The sequence below is a fragment of the Periplaneta americana genome, chromosome 5 (genome assembly GCF_040183065.1).
Source record: "Periplaneta americana isolate PAMFEO1 chromosome 5, P.americana_PAMFEO1_priV1, whole genome shotgun sequence".
NCBI lineage: Eukaryota > Metazoa > Arthropoda > Insecta > Blattodea > Blattidae > Periplaneta > Periplaneta americana.
Window position 1 is genome coordinate 192,683,314 of NC_091121.1, and position 18,345 is coordinate 192,701,658.

Consider the following 18,345-nt stretch of genomic DNA (forward strand, 5'->3'; position numbering starts at 1 on the left):
ACGTTACTAATCAGTGTTGTTTGCAACGAAGGGGGAAAGTAACTGGCCACCCTACCCCATTATTTCCTAGCTTAATTGCACGATAAGTTGGGGGGCTATTTTTTGGTATGAACAATATACGCGAAATGTGTTAAAAACTTAATTTTATGCATGGGAAATGCAAGTCCTTTAATAAAAGTTCAAAATTAAGTGAAATATATCGACGAATTTTCGGGAAATTGACAGACATCTATGAAAATTATTTCACAACCACGATATTTTCAACATAAAAACAGGATTCATGGAGAATTCGCACAAAAATGATTCTTTCTTCGAAATAAAAAATTATACTGCATGTATTAATGATTGTCTTAGCACTGGCGTATTTCCTGATGCTTTAAAGGTTTCCAAGGTGATTCCCATTTTTAAGAAGGGTAACGATACGGAACCCAGTAGCTATAGGCCAACTTCGCTTATTCCTGTTTTTGCTAAAATATTTGAAACTGTAATAAAGAATCAAATTTGTGAATACTTTGAATCTAATAACATGTTTTCTAAATCTCAATATGGATTCAGATCTAATTCTAATACAACCAAAGCTGTTATTAGTTTTATCAGTTATATTTTAGAAGTTCTTGAGGAACATAAATTCAGTTCTGCTACATTTTGTGATTTAAGTAAGGCTTTTGACTATGTTTCGCATGATGTTATATTAGAAAAATTACAGTATTATGGTATTAGAGGTAATGAATTAAAATTATTTGTGTCTTATTTTTTAACCGTCAGCAGTGTGTATTCATTGATGGCAATAAATCTAAGCTCATGAATGTAAAATATGGTGTGCCTCAAGGATCAGTGTTGGGTCCTATCCTATTTTTAATAATGGTTAATGATTTGATGTGCAATGTCTCTGCTTATTCCGTGGTATTCGCTGATGACGCCACTTTCTTGACAAGTCATGGTGATATTAATGAATTGAAAACTCTTAGTAATTTCGTTTTTAATAAAGCCAAGAAATGGTTTAGTTCTAATAAATTTCTTTTAAATGAAAGTAAAACTGCATCTTTGTTGTTTAGTAGTACAGTCATGGAAAATAATAATTTTAAACTTCTTGGTATTACGGTGGACAGCACACTTACATGGGCAGACCATGTTGAGTCTGTAAAAAATTGTCAAGAGTGATATTTCTTCTGCGAAATTTGAAAATGCATGTTCCGAAGAATTACATTAGAGATGTCTATTTTTCTTATTTTCATAGTATACTTTCTTATGGACTACTTTTATGGGGTAATAGTTCTCATACTAATAAGGTACTTATGTTACAAAAAAAGCTATTAGAATTATAACTAATTCATCAATGAAGGCACACTGCAGATCGTTATTTGTAAATGAAAAAATTATTACTTTAACATCACTGTATATTTATCAAGCCCTAAATTTCGTCAAAGAAAATTCACATATGTTGACACATAGGAATGATGTTCATATATACAACACCAGAAAGTCCACACCTGTGGAGTACCGGTCAGCGCGTCTGGCTGCGAAACCAGGTGGCCCGGGTTCGAATCCCGGTCGGGGAAAGTTACCTGGTTGAGGTTTTTTCCGGGGTTTTCCCTCAACCCAATACGAGCAAATGCTGGGTATCTTTCGGTGCTGGATCCCGGACTCATTTCACCGGCATTATCACCTTCATTTCATTCAGACGTTAAATAACCCAGATGTTGATACAGCGTCGTAAAATAACCCAATAAAATTTAAACACCAGAAACCGTGACCTTTTTGACATGCCTAAGTGTAGGCTGACTAAAACAATGAATAATTATTTTATCATGTCGTTAAAAATAGCAAATAAATTTCCAAGATATCTTTTTAATCTGGAAAGGAATCTTTTAACATACTTGTCTCTGGTTGGTTAATCAACAAACCATTTTATGAAATTCATGAGTTTTTTAGTGTCAACGTTGTTGAGAGTTTTTGAATTAATTTTATTGTTTTGTTGTTTACTTTTTATTGAATTTGTCAATTGCACAATGTTGTGTGCTCTGACTGTACAATACTGAATATAATTTTCTTAATTTCTATTTTCCGCAACAACTGCCATATCACGGATAATAGAGATTCTACTGTACTGGTACAGGAAAGGTTCCGAAATTGCTTAGAAATGCAAAGACTGTACCAGGAGAGGATATTAACTCAGATCATGCCCTGCTGATAGGCGAAGTAGATATTCGTCTGAAGAAGATAAGAGAAAGACAGGTGAGGAAGAAATTGAACATGGAAATATTGAAGAATGAGGACGAAAAAAGAAAATTTGAAGTAAATTTTCAAGAGAAAATCTCTATACTAGAATTCACACCTGAGAATAGTAATGAGTCCTGGACTCATTTAAAAAGCTGTATATAGACAACAGCAGAAGAAACAATAGGACTCAAAGAAGGTGTGAGAATTAAGAAATCTTAGGTCACAGGGAAGATGTTGGAGAAGATGGAGGAAAGGAGAAAATGGAAAAAATCAACACAGAAGAAGGTAGAAGAAACTACAGGAAATTAAACAACGAACAAAGAAGAGAAACTGATAAAGCAAAGAAAGACTGGATGAAAGAAAAATCTGAATAAATAGAGAATCTAAAGAGAAAAGGAAGATGTGATTTAATGTACCGCGAAGTAAAAGTTTGAACTTCACAGATAAGAAAAGGAAATCCATGTGGTTGACAGAGGACGACATCGGAAATGAAATAACAGACAAACAAGGAATACTAAACAGATGAACGAAATATGTAGAAGAGTTATATGAGACAAGGAGTCGTCCAGATGAATTAGCTATAGAAGACGAAGAAGCCGTATCAAAAGACGAAAAAGGATTTTCAATTTTAAGACAAGAAGGTGAACTAGTGCTTAAGAAAATGAAGAATGGGAAAGCAACAGGAGTTGATGGAATCCCCATTCAGTTAGTGAAATGCCTGGGTGAAGACAAGAAGCAAATTCTATCATTATGTAACGAAATATATGAAAAGGCGAATGGCCTGAAGATTTTACCGAAGAAAAATAATGCCAAGAAATGTAACGAGTTGACTACTATCAGCCTGATATCACACCCGGCGAAGATTCTCTTGCGAATATTGAATAGACGTTTTTATTCTAAGATGGAAGAGCAGTTGGAAGGCGAGCAGTTTCGTGTCAGGAAGGGTAAAGAAAGTACGAGAGATGCAGTTTGACTGCTACGAACAATCGGCGAAAGATACCTAGAGAAGAATAGAGAGGTGTATGTAGTATTTGTGGACCTAGAAAAGGCTTTTGACAGAGTGGATTGGAATAAACTGATGGGGATCGTAAAGAAAATTGGTGTGGATTGGAAAGAGAGAAGGCTGTTCAGTAATTTTTGTATGAAACTAGTGAAAAGATAGGAGAAGAAATGTCAGAAGGAAGTGGAATTGGGAGAGAAGTACGACAAGGTTGCCTTTTATCACCTACTCTGTTCAACATTTGCTTGGAGGATTTAGTAAAGAACTGTTTTAAGAACATGGGAGGTGTGATAGTAGGAGGAAGAATAAAAGTGCGTAAGATATTTTGATGATGATATGGCATTGTTAGCAGAAGAGGAGATGATACTGGAGCTAAAAGACAGCTATGAGTAGTATGGGATGAGGAATTGAATATAAAAGTAAATAAGACGGAAGATCATGGTCATAAGAAGAAAAATAAAGAAAGTAAAATTGCGAATTCTAAATGAGGCAGTAGAGAAAGTGGACAACTTCAAATACTTGGGGTGTACCATAAACAGTAACAAGAGCTGCTGCCAGGAACATAGGCGGAGTTCTGGGGGGGGGGGGGCATGGGGAGGCACTGCCCCCGCCCAAACTTGTCTGAACTTTTTTTTCTATATTAACATTATAAAATATTGAATGCAAAAGATTTTCTTGCTTTTGTTTATGATTAAGTTTCTGTGCCTAAATTGACGAATTAATGTCTTCAGATAATGTGCCTGGACTATAAATTTCTGAATTCCCGGGGGTAAAAGGCGGTCAGAGCGTGGTGCCGACCACACCACCTCATTCTAGTGCCGAGGTCGTGGAAAGCATGGGGCTCTACCTCCATGCCCCCCCAAGTACCTTCATGGCATGTTACCTTTTTTTCTTTTTTTTTAATAAAAATTTCTATATCTCGTTTGAGGAATGGAAGAACTATAATGCTTCTTTTGCAACAGCCTGTACTCCTGTGCTAGAAGTCAGCAGCGGCCATCTACTGAATTAGGTGTTAGTGAAAAAAACCACCATAGTCCCATGTTAAAGGAGTGGTAATTTTCAGTAGTTTTCATAAAACAACCATAGACCAAAGATTGTTTTGTGAAAACAGCCATTTTCCAGGAAGTTGGTACAATGGTAGCATTTAAAAATAATATCCCATTCATAAACAAGAGCAAGAAAAGTCTTTTGAATTTAATATTTTGTAATGTTAATAGAAAAAAAAAAGAGTTCAGACAAATTTGGGGGTGGGGCAGTGCTCCCACATACCCTCTCATAACTCTGCCTGTGGTCAATAATAATAATAATAATAATAATAATAATAATTAAAATGTGTCTCAGTGAAACATACAGTAGACTCCGTATAGGTCAGTTTCTATCTGATGCTTTTCCAATACACTGCGGGCTGAAGCAGGGAGATGCACTACCACCTTTACTTTTTTTTAACTTCGCTCTAGAATATGCCATTAGGAAAGTTCAGGATAACAGGCAGGGTTTGGAATTGAACGGGTTACATCAGCTTCTTGTCTATACGGATGACGTGAATATGTTAGGAGAAAATACACAAACGATTAGGGAAAACACGGAAATTTTACTTGAAGCAAGTAAAGCGATCGGTTTGGAAGTAAATTCCGAAAAGACAAAGTATATGATTATGTCTCGTGACCAGAATATTGTACGAAATGGAAATATAAAAATTGGAGATTTATCCTTCGAAAAGGTGGAAAAATTCAAATATCTTGGAGCAACAGTAACAAATATAAATGACACTCGGGAGGAAATTAAACGCAGAATAAATATAGGAAATGCGTGTTATTATTCGGTTGAGAAGCTCTTATCATCCACTCTGCTGTCCAAAAATCTGAAAGTTAGAATTTATAAAACAGTTATATTACCGGTTCTTCTGTATGGTTGTGGAACTTGGACTCTCACTCTGAGAGAGGAACATAGGTTAAGGGTGTTTGAGAATAAGGTGCTTAGGAAAATATTTGGGGCTAAGCGGGATGAAGTTACAGGAGAATGGAGAAAGTTACACAACACAGAACTGCACGCATTGTATTCTTCACCTAACATAATTAGGAACTTAAAATCCAGACGTTTGCGATGGGCAGGGCATGTAGCACGTATGGGCGAATCCAGAAATGCATATAGAGTGTTAGTTGGGAGACCGGAGGGAAAAAGACCTTTAGGGAGGCCGAGACGTAGATGGGAGAATAATATTAAAATGGATTTGAGGGAGGTGGGGTGTGATGATAGAGACTGGATTAATCTTGCACAGGATAGGGACCGATGGCGGGCTTATGTGAGGGCGGCAGTGAACCTTCGGGTTCCTTAAAAGTCATTTGTAAGTAAGTAATAATAATAATGTTTTATTTTCGCTGGCAGAGTTAAGGCCATAAGGCCTCTTCCACTCAACCAGCCTTAATCAATGCAATACATATTGTAATTACGAATATTTACACTACACTTAAAAGGTTCTCCAGCAATATTCTTCAGTTAAGTTAACGACTAGTAGACTATGCCCTATTATAATTTGTATTAAACCAACAGATGAACCCCTATACAACTCGGTCCGAAACATCGTGGATATGGATGTAACACTGTAAGAAACATGCACCCCAAAAATACTTTCATTAAGGGAACGCACAGGTGAAATTACTAAATCTTACAGTTTTCATTTTTTTTCTCAAAGACTAAGGATACCAGAATAAAATTATGTGACACGTGTCCTTATTAAGATGCAATAATTTTTTTAATTGGGTTATTTTACGACGCTGTATCAACATCTAGGTTATTTAGCGTCTGAATGATATGAAGGTGATAATGCCGGTGAAATGAGTCCGGGGTCCATCACCGAAAGTTACCCAGCATTTGCTCGTATTGGGGTGAGGGAAAACCCCGGAAAAAACCTCAACCAGGTAACTTGCCCCGACCGGGATTCGAACCCAGGCCACCTGGTTTCGCAGATAGACGCGCTGACCGTTACTCCACAGGTGTGGACAAGATGCAATAAAGGGCAGGAATTTTTTTCAACGTGATTTTCTTTCATTTTCGACGTGTGGAACCATTTATATATTAATTTAATTAATTTATATATAAATGGTTCCACACGTCGAAAATTAAAGAAAATCGCGTTGAAAAAAATTCCTGCCCTTTATTGCATCTTAATAAGGAAACGTGTCACATAATTTTATTCTGGTGTCCTTGGTCTTTGAGAAAAAAAATGAAAACTGTAAGATTTAGTAATTTCACCTGTGCGTTCCCTTAAATGATCATATTTCGATATACTGTACCACGGTCAAGCTATAACGAGGGAGTAAGTAAATGATGTCCCCCGTAACCTCGTTATATCGGGGTTCTACGGTTTTGCTTTGCCCCCCCCCCCAGGAAACTATTGTCTCTCCGCCTGTGGCCAGGAATTCAAAAGGAGAATAGCAATGGCCAAGGAAGCTTTTAATAGAAAAGGAGCATCTCCTGCGAGGAAGAAGAACTAAGGAAGAGACTAGTGAAGTGCTTTGTATGGAGTGTGGCATTGTATGGGGCAGAAATATGGACATTACGACGTAGTGAAGAGAAGCGAACAGAAGCATTTGAAATGTAGATATGAAGAAGAATGGAACGTGTGAAATGGACAGACAGAATAAGAAATGAAGCTGTGCTGGAAATAGTGGGTGAAGAAAGAACGATGCTGAAACTGATCAGGAAGAGGAAAAGGAGTTGGTTGGGTCACTGGCTGGGAAGAAACTGCCTACTGAAGGATGCACTGGAAGAAATGGTGAACGGGAGAAGATTTCGGGGCAGAAGAAGATATCGGATGATAGACGACATTAAGATATATGGATCATATGAGGAAACAAAGAGAAGGGCAGAAAATAGAAAAGATTGGAGAAAACTGGGTTTGCAGTGAAAGACCTGCCCTTGGGCAGAACACATGAATGAATGAAGATATTGGTAGTTCCCGAAATTTTATTTCAGAAAGTATCTTCCTTCTGTTAATAAAGTATGACACAATTAGATACAATTTAACGTTATGATTACATCTCATGTGTTTTAAGATATTGCTTTTTCGGATAGGTAACGTAAGTGCTTATTAAATTTGTGATTTATCAGTAGGCATTTTTATTAGTTTTAGAATAAACATTTTAAATATTTTTGTTAGAATTTTTAATAGTATATTAAAAATGTGATATGAAAGCTGAATCCAAGTATTTTTACCTTGACTTCATTGCGCCTAATTATCATAAAATGTATGGAGATTTTTGTTAAGACGATATCCCCATTAGATATGTAAAATAAAAGTAGAGGAACACCGGTTCAAAGATTTGACTGATACACGCATTCCTTCGTGTACACAAGATGGGATCTGAAGCAGCGTTTCATTTCTTGTCGCTGTTCGGGAGAGAGCCCCGTTTTCACCTCGTTTCTTGTACTCCTGCAATGAGTAAATTTTTGTTGAGGTTACGGCGCGTCGCGATATTGTGGACCAGCTAACGGCGGCAGCAACCTTGCCTTGCCTTGCCTCAACTATTGATCTCGCAGAGTGTCCGGACCTCCACGCCTGCCAATACGACAGCTAGAAAACGCGCCAAATAAACGAACCCGGTTTCTCGATATATGAAGGTTATCTATACTCGTCATCTGTTTCATTCAGCAAGGTTAATCGGTTTCAGCTATGCAGTAGCCGAGAACACACTACTTGCTCGAGCAACAGCGGCCTATGTACTGTAACATAATGAAAAACACATTAGCGGAATGCCGAGCCGTGTTGGTAGGTCCGGGTCCCAAAGCCGGGCCGTTCTGAGCACAGCAAAGACCGGGGTTGCTATTTATAGATCGCGGCCAAACTAAAAATGGCAGCGAGTGGAAAATAAACATTGAAGCGTAATGTAGTCAAGGTCGTGGGTGGGGGTGGGAATGGCGTAATCCTCCCCTAGGCTTGGCTCCGGAGGGTTGTGATAGCATGCAATACCATGTAGGGGTAGGTAGAGGTTGCGACGATATGATGTAGCTTTCTTCTGCTGTGACTCAGGTGATAGCGTTTCTGATTACAGATCTAGCGGACCCGAGTTCGATTCACGGCAAGTGTGCTGCAGAACAGGGCTTACAACCGGTTTTCATTCGACCGGTCAGAGAGCATCCGACTGAATATTCGAATTTCAACCGGTTACCCCTAATGTTTTGCAGGCTAGAAAGAACACTGACATTTTCTGAGTACACAAACGGAGTAACAATTGAAGGAAATTTACCATGTGTAATTTCAAAAATGTATGTGTTTAATATTGGCCTACAATTGACACAGTGAGATCAATAACCATTAAAGTCCATTTACACAAGTTTCGAGAAAAATGCAAAAATACTTTTTTATTTCTTACCTAATTATTATTTTTTCCTCGTAATATTTCTGGTTGTTTTAGAGATGAAGACAAAGTGGTATACAGTGAAACCTCTCATTTACGGACATCGAAGGGACGTAACAATCTGTCCGCATCTGGGAGGTGTCCTTTATTGGGAGGGAGGCTCTCCCCAATGTAACAGTAAATTTATAATATGCATTATGTATCCCTTCACGCTTTAAATGAAATGTATTACTGTAGTTTAATTCTAAATACAGTCTACTGTACTACAGTAAATTCTTTGCAACTTTCAACTACAGTAGATAAGACCGAAAAAGGAAAATACAGCACTGTGCCATGGAATTTAATTCTAGCAGTCTTACTAATAAACCGTGTATAGTTTTCATACGAGACTTATGCAGAGTTGAGACAGAAAACGTTACTAATAAACCGTGAATAAGCTATGGACGTATAAACAGGCTGTAACTATGCAATGGGAATTGCTTTGCAGTAGTTATTTACACGAAACCCCTTGTTTAAGCGTTGTATATAGAGAAAAAATGGCCGCCCCTTTAACAGCTGTTCGTATCGACTGTCATTTTATGATGATGTTTACCTTGTAACCACAGAAGAACAAACCAAAGATCATAGAATAATATTCCTGTAGCTTGTACTCTTTGACCAAAATGTAGTGTGGTAATCGATTAGAGCCAGTTGTACTATCGATATTTAACACGCCACACTAGAGCGCTCTACCGGATCCAGTAGAGAACCTCAGATACTGTTATACACGACGTATATAGTGATTATTAGTAAGGAATTTACACACGACTTATAAAGGAGCTACTCATTGTATAAGTATAAGACAGTTAAACGTCTGTATATAGAGTTTTTATTAGTAAGACCGTTGGTCTACAGTTATGCAGTACTGCAATTTACGGTTTTCAACTTAACCTTTACGTTCAGGTGCCATGTCTCTCGAAACAGAACTGATTGAAGTGAAGAGAATAATCCTACTAACCCTATCATGTGTGGAATACAATTTCACGATCGCGGAAACCTTGGACCCATCAGACAGGTTAAATTTTATGACTTTGTTTATCCATCCGCTTCCAGCTAACAAGGGGTAGCCGACTGAGCTAGTGGTAGCCTACGAGATCCTTATTGTCTTCTTTCATGTTAAGGAATTTCTGTACAGTACTCAAAACTAATTTTTCCATTTTTGTAACACATTATTTCTTGAAATCCAAGTTCTGTCCGCAGTCAGGAGGTAAAGCAAGCTTTAGGACTGTGAAACAGCTGTCCGTGTCCGTGTCTGAGAGTGTCCGTAAACGAGAGTTAAACATATCATTATTGCTATATTATTTCAGTTGGGACATAAAAATCTGTCCGTATATGAGAAGTGTCCGTATCTTGGGGGTGTCCGTAAGGAAAGGTTTCACTGTACCGACTTTTAAAGTCGTAACACTTGTGGAAATATCCAAAGTTTAATTTCAAATTTGAAAACAATGAATGGCCGGAAGTGGACTTGAATGGTTATTGATCTCACCGCTTCAATTGATTGCATACTTTATCACACTTATCTTCATAACATATAACCTAAACGAATAGATTAACTAATCGACACCGGTAACAACAAAGGATATAAGTGTAATGCATAATATGAAATCTGGTGTGTAAAGAAATGCAAGAATAGAATAAATTGCAATTACTTACTAAAGACAAGAGCAAATAAGTACATACATTATATTGCAATGTTACAGTTTAAACCCAAAATGCATATCTCTAAAATAGTAGTTGTCTTTTATTACTCTAAGCAGATGCATTATTTCATTAATACATCTTTTTAAGAAGATATGTTTTGCTCTTGACGATACCAACTGTAATACCTGAATCAATCAGTTAATCTATACTAATAATAAATCTGTAGCCGAAATTTTTCTGGTAATTTTCGATTTTCCAAAAATAATTGGTCCTAACATATGTAATTAACCACCCTGAAACCGAAAATCGCTTTTTTGAAATTTTTGTTTGTATGTCTGTCTGTCTGTATGTTTGTTACCTTTTCACGCGATAATGGCTGAACGGATTTCGATGAAAACTGGAATATAAATTAAGTTCGTTGTAACTTAGATTTTAGGCTATATGGCATTCAAAATACATTATTTAAAAGGGGGGTTATAAGGGGGCCTGAATTAAATAAATCGAAATATCTTGCTTATTATTGATTTTTGTGAAAAATGTTACATAACAAAAGTTTTTTTAAAAGTAATTTGCGATAAGTTTTATTCCTTGAAAAAATTTGATAGGACTGATATTTAATGAGATAAATGAGTTTTAAAATTAAAATAACTGCCATCTAAGGCCGTGTAATGAATTAAAAAACAAATGACTTCGTCTATAAGGGGCCTTGGACAGCAACAATTGAAAGCTATGAAAGATAGTCTACCAGAGAATGTTTCCGTGTTTGTATGAAGTAATATCGGAAGCTAAATTAACCGATTTGTATAATTAATTATTATTTTACCATTGGAAAGTGTAGTTTCTCTAGATGGACATAATGCTATAATGTTATTACAGTAACTTCCGATATAATATAATATAATATAATATAAAATAATATAATATATAATATGTAAGATTATATAATATAATTTAAGTTATTTGAAGGGTTCACAACCATAGTGGGCCAAGCGCCATTTACTGAATACGTAGAAAACAAGCGTTAAAATTGTTATTACCATAATTCAATGGAAACCTATAACAAGTAAAATAAAATATACACATTAAATCTAAATGATGTCAATCTTCATTAAACTATGGTTGCATGTAATAAAAATTAAGAAACAGGTTAAAGGAATTGTCATTGCACCAAATGAGTGTCTCTGGACCAAAATGATCGCATTTTAATTATCTGGATGCAATTTAAATTAAGTAACATATTAAACGATTTATCCTTCTATCAAACACGAATGTTCCCTGGATCAAACGTCCTATTTTAATTGTGTAATTACTTTATATTTATTTCTAACGGGTGCAGCGGAGCGCACGGGTACGGCTAGTCAATTAATAAATGAATAAACCAATCAGTGAATCAATGAGTCGGTGGATGGATGGGTAGATTGATGATTGGTTGGTTGTAGTGAGAGAATTATCAATTAAAAAGTAGGCCTACACGATGATAATCGCGTCCTTGCAAGGGCTCTTGTAACCCCTGCATGGCTCAATGTGGTCTGCCCTTGCCGTCCACCCACAAAGAGTGAGTTTATCGAATATTCGATAAACCAAACCTGAGACACTCCGTGGGACGGAAGAGCGTTGCATACTGACTACAGCGCCGTGTTTTGTAAACTCCTTACCTTGCGCTATGTGGTAAGGGAGTCCCTTTTGTGAATGTGTAAATGTTGATTTATACCAATACAAGATAAGAGGACGGAACGGGTGAAAGATCCAGCCCCAAATAACATGTGAAATGGAGTGATAAAAGACCATTTGGAGTCATCTTATATGGTCTAATGGTCAAATGTTTAGCCTACTGTTGGATCCGTAGTTCGCGGAGGACGATGCACTTTTAAGAACGATAAAAATCTATTACATGACATCCTTCTGGATGTATGTAAGTAAAGCTTGGTGACCCATGTCGTAGATTTATGGCACATGAAAAAAACCCTGTCCCTTAGTGACAGAGTTTCAAGCAAAATTTGCCAGTCGTTACTCGCTCACCTTGAAATTTTGAGGTAACATAATGAACCGTACGGATGATCTGTTGCGTGTTCAGTTCAAAGTGTGTCATGGCTCGCTGTATGCCGTCATGTAGCTAGCCGATGAGCCTAGAGAATTCAATCTTCCTACACTTCCGTAAAGGCGTATTACTTATGTGCCAGAGAAGTTGCCTGGCAAGTACGGCGTTCATTCTGAAAGGTACTTACCGATACGTACGGTAATGCCGGTAGTGGCAGGATTGTGAACTGTTTGGAAACACGTACTGAGGTGAGTTTTTTTCTTTATGTGGAGAGGGTTAAGACGATTACTTACGTATTTGTTGACATTAACTTCGACAGTCAACATGGACACGGAGCATTTGATTTGTATTGTGGAATGTTGCCGTACGCAATCGATGATAACAAATACTCTGCGTACGACTTGTCCGCGCAAAACACAGTTCGAAAGATGTTATGGTAGCACACAGACCGTACAGACCGCCATCTGTTACTACGACTGTTACTGTTCAAGTTATACCGTACACGTTCTCAAGTTCAGATTGAACGCCTTGAATAATAGGCAACTTCTCTGACATAAAAGCTGAAACTCGCTTCAAATCGCTGACTCACAGCAGTGACGTCATGACACACTTTGAAATGAACATCCGGTAGGTTCGCGTGTGATCCGTATGACCCAAAGTATTCGGGGAATAATATACTGTACATGTCATATGATGATGATGATGATGATGATGATGAATGGTGCTGGAGTTGCACCTGAGGTTACTGCTCTGCGAATAGGGGGTTTTGTCTCTAACCACCCATTGGAAACAGTTGTACAATTGTCACGGCCGACTGCCCTTGGAAGTAGGTGAAGGGGTGGTTATTTACTGTCGGACTGTGATAGAGTCAGAGGCAGTTCAGAATCAATGACTGAATGGAATATATATTTTTTCTACTCCCCTCCCCCCCCATGTGTTTGATTAACGTCCAATAAAGAAATCCTTTAATTGCGTTTAGTCGAGAATCTAACGTATTTTCGAATGACACATGAGTATTATTTGAAATTCATTATGGACAACGTGGATCCCGATTTTTGTTTGTTGATCATCTGAACCTTTTCCCTGACAGTACGAGAAAAGAGTTTGTAAAAGCCCTGTTACATGAATCATAAATACCCAAGAATTTGATTAATCAGAAATTATCAACAGTAATCTCACTAGAGGTTTTGATTTATCTAGAGAAAATCAAAACTCGAGTGGGATTTAATTGACTATTACACGATTAGAAAAAAGTATATAGAGATTAGAAGTAACAAAGTACTCCAATACAACTGTCTTCAAATGTATTATTGTACCATCTCAACATTACGCTAGATGGCAGTAGTGTTTTATGGTTATGTTTTCTTATTATTATTAGTTGTGCCAACTATGGAATCTTCATTGAACTCTGTGGACGGTTACTAGTCAAGAAGGCTTTGTTGATTCAGTTTCATTTTTATTTAAACATTTGCATTCCACTTCAATCATCCGAATCCCAGTAATCAACGTCACTTTACAGATGATTTTCAATAAATCTTAGTATTAAACAATCTCTGATACGTGACTATCCATAATATCATATAGCAGAAGCTATAACAAAATATAACCTAAATAATGAAACCAGGTGTTAGAAAAGTTTTAATTAGGGATGATGAATTAAAACAAACGTTTTAATTAACGATGATGAAATAAAAAATAAGCATGAATAATTTTAAAAGAAACAATTATTGGAAGTACAATTTTCAAATTTGAATGTTTTAGTGGTTGGTGGTTCAGTTGATGTTATATTGGACGTGTGCCTAAAAGAAGTGAACTCGTTGATGTACATGGTGTATCCCTCAACTTATTCAGGATTTCCGAATGGTGCTCTTCATATATGACCAGTGATTTTTATTAATTCTTGTTCTTGAATGTCAATGCGAGTCATATTTGAAAGTGCTGTGCATCGACTGGAGTGGTTTGTAATTTTCTGTTTTTTTGACGTCCAGACCAGTGCAGTTTGAAATGTTGGCAAAGAAAGAAACAAATGCTAGGGTATTGATAAAAATAAACAAATGCTAGGGACGCGATAAAATTGTGCGATAAGAAGCCATGATTGGTTGAAAGACGTCCTTTCGTACCGTTTAATTGGTCAAAAGTAGTGTGACGTAGTAAAAGTGTAATAGTAAAAAATAAACTGATTTTACCGCGTTTAGTTTTAGGACCGAGTTCAAATCCCGAGGACTATAAGTGAATTTTTATAGTAGTGTTCGGAATGATTTTCTCGGTTTACTCCCTTGTGCTGATTTCTTCAGTCACCTTTTTGTTACTAATGTAGTAGCAACGGAAAACTACTACACCATGCTGCTTTCCCCCAGGAGACCCAAAACGGCTAACATACCACAGAGCAATTGAGCATGGAAATTCTACGAGTTCCCTAAATTATTAAAGTTAAAAAGCTTTAAAGAAAAGTGTATGTTTTGAAAGCATAAGAAAGAAGTTAAAATCTTCTATTAACTTTACTTAAATTAATACACTTAAACCAAACACAAAAATAAATAAATTTTCAGTTTCGCCACCATAGACAGAAAGATACGAATAAAGAATAAGTTTCAAAATTCCGATTTATTTGCTCAATTGTCGATGTGCTTCGGTGTCTCATCAGAAGCCAGTGATTCCATTTGTCTTCTTTATGCACCACTTACACGATCTGTAATAGTGCGTCAATAATACTACTGGCAGTACGCATCAATATTTTAGCGACCCTACACGATCAGTATTATCAATACAGGGTGTCAAAAAAGTTTGTGTACAACGTTTCAGGGATGATAGAAGAGATGAAAACAAACATTTTTATGTGACAAAAACCTCTCAGACTTGCCATTCCGGCACTACGAGTTCTGTTTGTTCCTTTAGGATGTTGTGTACGAGTCTCATTCCACTTATCTCATATTTAAAATATTATTCGCAATAATTATAAATTAATTTAAACAAGTCCCTTTGCCTTAAAGTTCGAAGAATGTGGCGAATTATATTTTAAATTTTAATTTCTCGAAAGTACCTACTTAAAGCTGCGGTAATGTTTTGTGGTGCAAGTTACGAATATATCTTTAAGTCGAAGCGTAAATAATATAAAACTTATTTTTAAAAACTCTTAACTTGATGCATAATTCAGCTCCATCGATCGGGAGTTATTTCATTCTTTGTATTGTATTGTATTTATTAACGTTCCATGGTATTCATACATTGCTTACAGCTAGAATATGGAACAAGTCAAAGAACTTAATACTGTTATAAAATCTTAATTTATAGTCACAGTCTAGATGAAATATATACAGAAGAGGTTTACAATATAGTCTACTAGTACAACACAAAGTTTTAGTATCAATTTCATGAAGCGTTACTGAATGTCATGAATTCACCTACAGAATAGAAGGCGTGAGAAATTAGGTACTTCTTTAATTTGGCCCTAAATAATTTTATGTTTTGAGTTTCATTTTTTATATCGATAGGGAGGTTGTTAAAAATGTTTACTGCCATATAACGCACTCCTTTTTGATAGCACGATAGACTTGCCGATGGAGTATGAAAGTCATTTTTTGACGTGTATTTATGCTATGAACTGTTGAATTAGTTACAAAGTTTTCACCATTACATACGAGGAAGATTATTAATGAAAAGATATACTGACAAGCCATGGGCATTATTTGTAGTTTTTTTGAAAATAGTCCTACACGATTCCCTAGATTTGGCACCTACTATTATTCTAATTACTCTTTTTTGTAATAGAAATATATTGTTACTATCTGTGGAATTTCCCCAGAATATTATTCCGAAACTCATTACCGAGTGGAAGTATGCAAAGTATATTGTTTTTAAGGTATTGATATTTACTATCTTTTGCATAGATCTAATAGAAAAACAAGCTGAATTTAGTTTGGGGGTAATTTCTTTAATATGATTTTTCCAATTTAACACATTATCGATTTTTAAGCCAAGAAATTTGGTTGTTGTTGTTTCTAATAGGGATTTATTGTTAATTATTGCGCTAGAAATTTGCGAGGTTGAATTTGGACAGGATTTAAATTGAATTATGTTATTTTTGTTACAATTTACTCATTACCGAGTGGAAGTATGCAAAGTATACTGTTTTTAAGGTATTGATATTTACTATCTTTTGCGTAGATCTAGTAGCAAAACAAGCTGAATTTAGTTTGGGGGTAATTTCTTTAATATGATTTTTCCAATTTAACACATTATCGATTTTTAAGCCAAGAAATTTGGTTGTTGTTGTTGTTTCTAATAGGGATCTATTATTAATTATTGCGCTAGAAATTTGCGAGGTTGAATTTGGACAGGATTTAAATTGAATTATGTTAGTTTTGTTACAATTTAATACCAATTTATTGACTGAGAACCAGTCCTCGAAGGTTGTCAAAAACTGGATCTGATTTTTCTGACATGTCTGCAGAGAACTGGGAAGAATAAAATGTTCGTGTTTACACTTCATGAAAGGTTAAATGTGTTCTTTAAATCACCGCATGAAATCTTTGTCCCGAAGTTTTGATTTATAGTATGTATTTTGGCGAAAATGTCTCCTGAGCCATAGTGGGCCGTAGGTTCACCCTCCTACGTATTGTGATCACACATTGATGCATGTTTTCTATTGTTTCAGCTTCCTAGACAAAGTGCACATAATCAAACAACCGAACTATACACCTACGGAACAGGTAAGTGATTTTAAATTATTAGCTAATGAGATTTGTCATCTATTGCATGCTGTAAATTTTTATCAGCTGTTTATTGTTTCTGAATTTATTCTCTTTCTGCGTCACATTCTTTTCGGCCTTTCTTCATTCGAAAAATCGAAAGAGAATTGGGAGGACAAATTTAAAAGGTACGCAAAACGCGTCCTTGCAAGGGGTTGGGGGCTGTACAAAACTAAGTATGTGAGCTCCAAGCCTGTTGGCCACTAGTCTCACTCCGGGTTACGCTGCTCCACTGTAGGAGCTCTAGAAAATTTTGAAGGGGAAGCCGAAATTGGACGTAACCTCTTAGGTACCACATACGCGAGGGGGACTGAGATTTGATCAAGTGATCACGGAACGGGGCGAGGAGGAGATGGCTGGCGAGACGCTGTCATCTGTTGTTCGATGACAAAGCATGTGAAGGCCGTCGGAAGAAGCGCCGTGAAATCTAAATCTGCAATTTGAGAGGTCCCTGTCCTTTCAAATTGCGACTAATTGAGTGACCTCGTATATTTAATAGACAATTTAGGTTCTGAACTAGGGCATACGTCGTTTGTAATAAAGGGGAATATATATGGGGAAGGGCATATAGGTCCGTGGCCCATTTCTTATAGGGCTCATCCCGACATTTGTCTTACGCCTGAGGAAAACCACGGAATACCTTGGGCAGGATGAGTTGTCTTATATAAGAGACTAGCCAATTTGGCTATTATGTAGGAGGTGATTGTTGTCAGGAGCCTTGTTGAATCGTCTGGATTTCGAGACCAGCCATTTGGCTATATGATGGCTCAATTACGAAGAGGGGGAGAGATGTAATTGTTAATTAATTTAGAGTAATTAGGGAGATTCATGGGGATATGAGTGCAGGTCCGTGGCCCATTTCTTTTAGGGCTCATCCCGACATTTGTCTTAGCGCCTTAGGAAAACCACGGAAAAACCTTAGGCAGGATGAGTTGTCTGAATATTTTCTCCGTTTCACATCTGTAAGTTTTTATAACTGTGTCTACATTTTAATCTTTTCTTAAATCATTTCTCCCTCGTTTCCCTTTCCTCATCACGTCATAGCGTGGCTGTTATCCATATCGTACTATAAAGAGAAACTCCACTAAAAATGACAACTTTTTCCCTGATCATCTTTTCAACCAAATTTTCAGAGATGTTTACTATGTAAACAACTAACAAAATCCAATTTTTTAAAGTCTGTGTGATGTATCTTGTCTCACTGTGAAAAGAGAGAGAAAGGAGATATGTCTTACCTCGTCTGTATCGTTACGGCGATGGGGGCGTGGAGCAATGCCGTTCATCCATCCAGTGGCGGAAGGG

General features: G+C 36.7%; 1 protein-coding gene across 1 annotated transcript in view; it reads left to right on the plus strand.

Moving 5' to 3' along the window:
* The window catches only part of Galphas (G protein alpha s subunit), a 251,751-nt gene that overhangs the window by 195,509 nt on the left and 37,897 nt on the right, over window positions 1-18,345 (plus strand). The window contains exon 6 of the mRNA XM_069826965.1: window positions 16,950-17,004. Coding sequence (XP_069683066.1) covers window positions 16,950-17,004 — 55 coding nt within the window. The remainder of the gene's footprint in view (window positions 1-16,949; window positions 17,005-18,345) is intronic.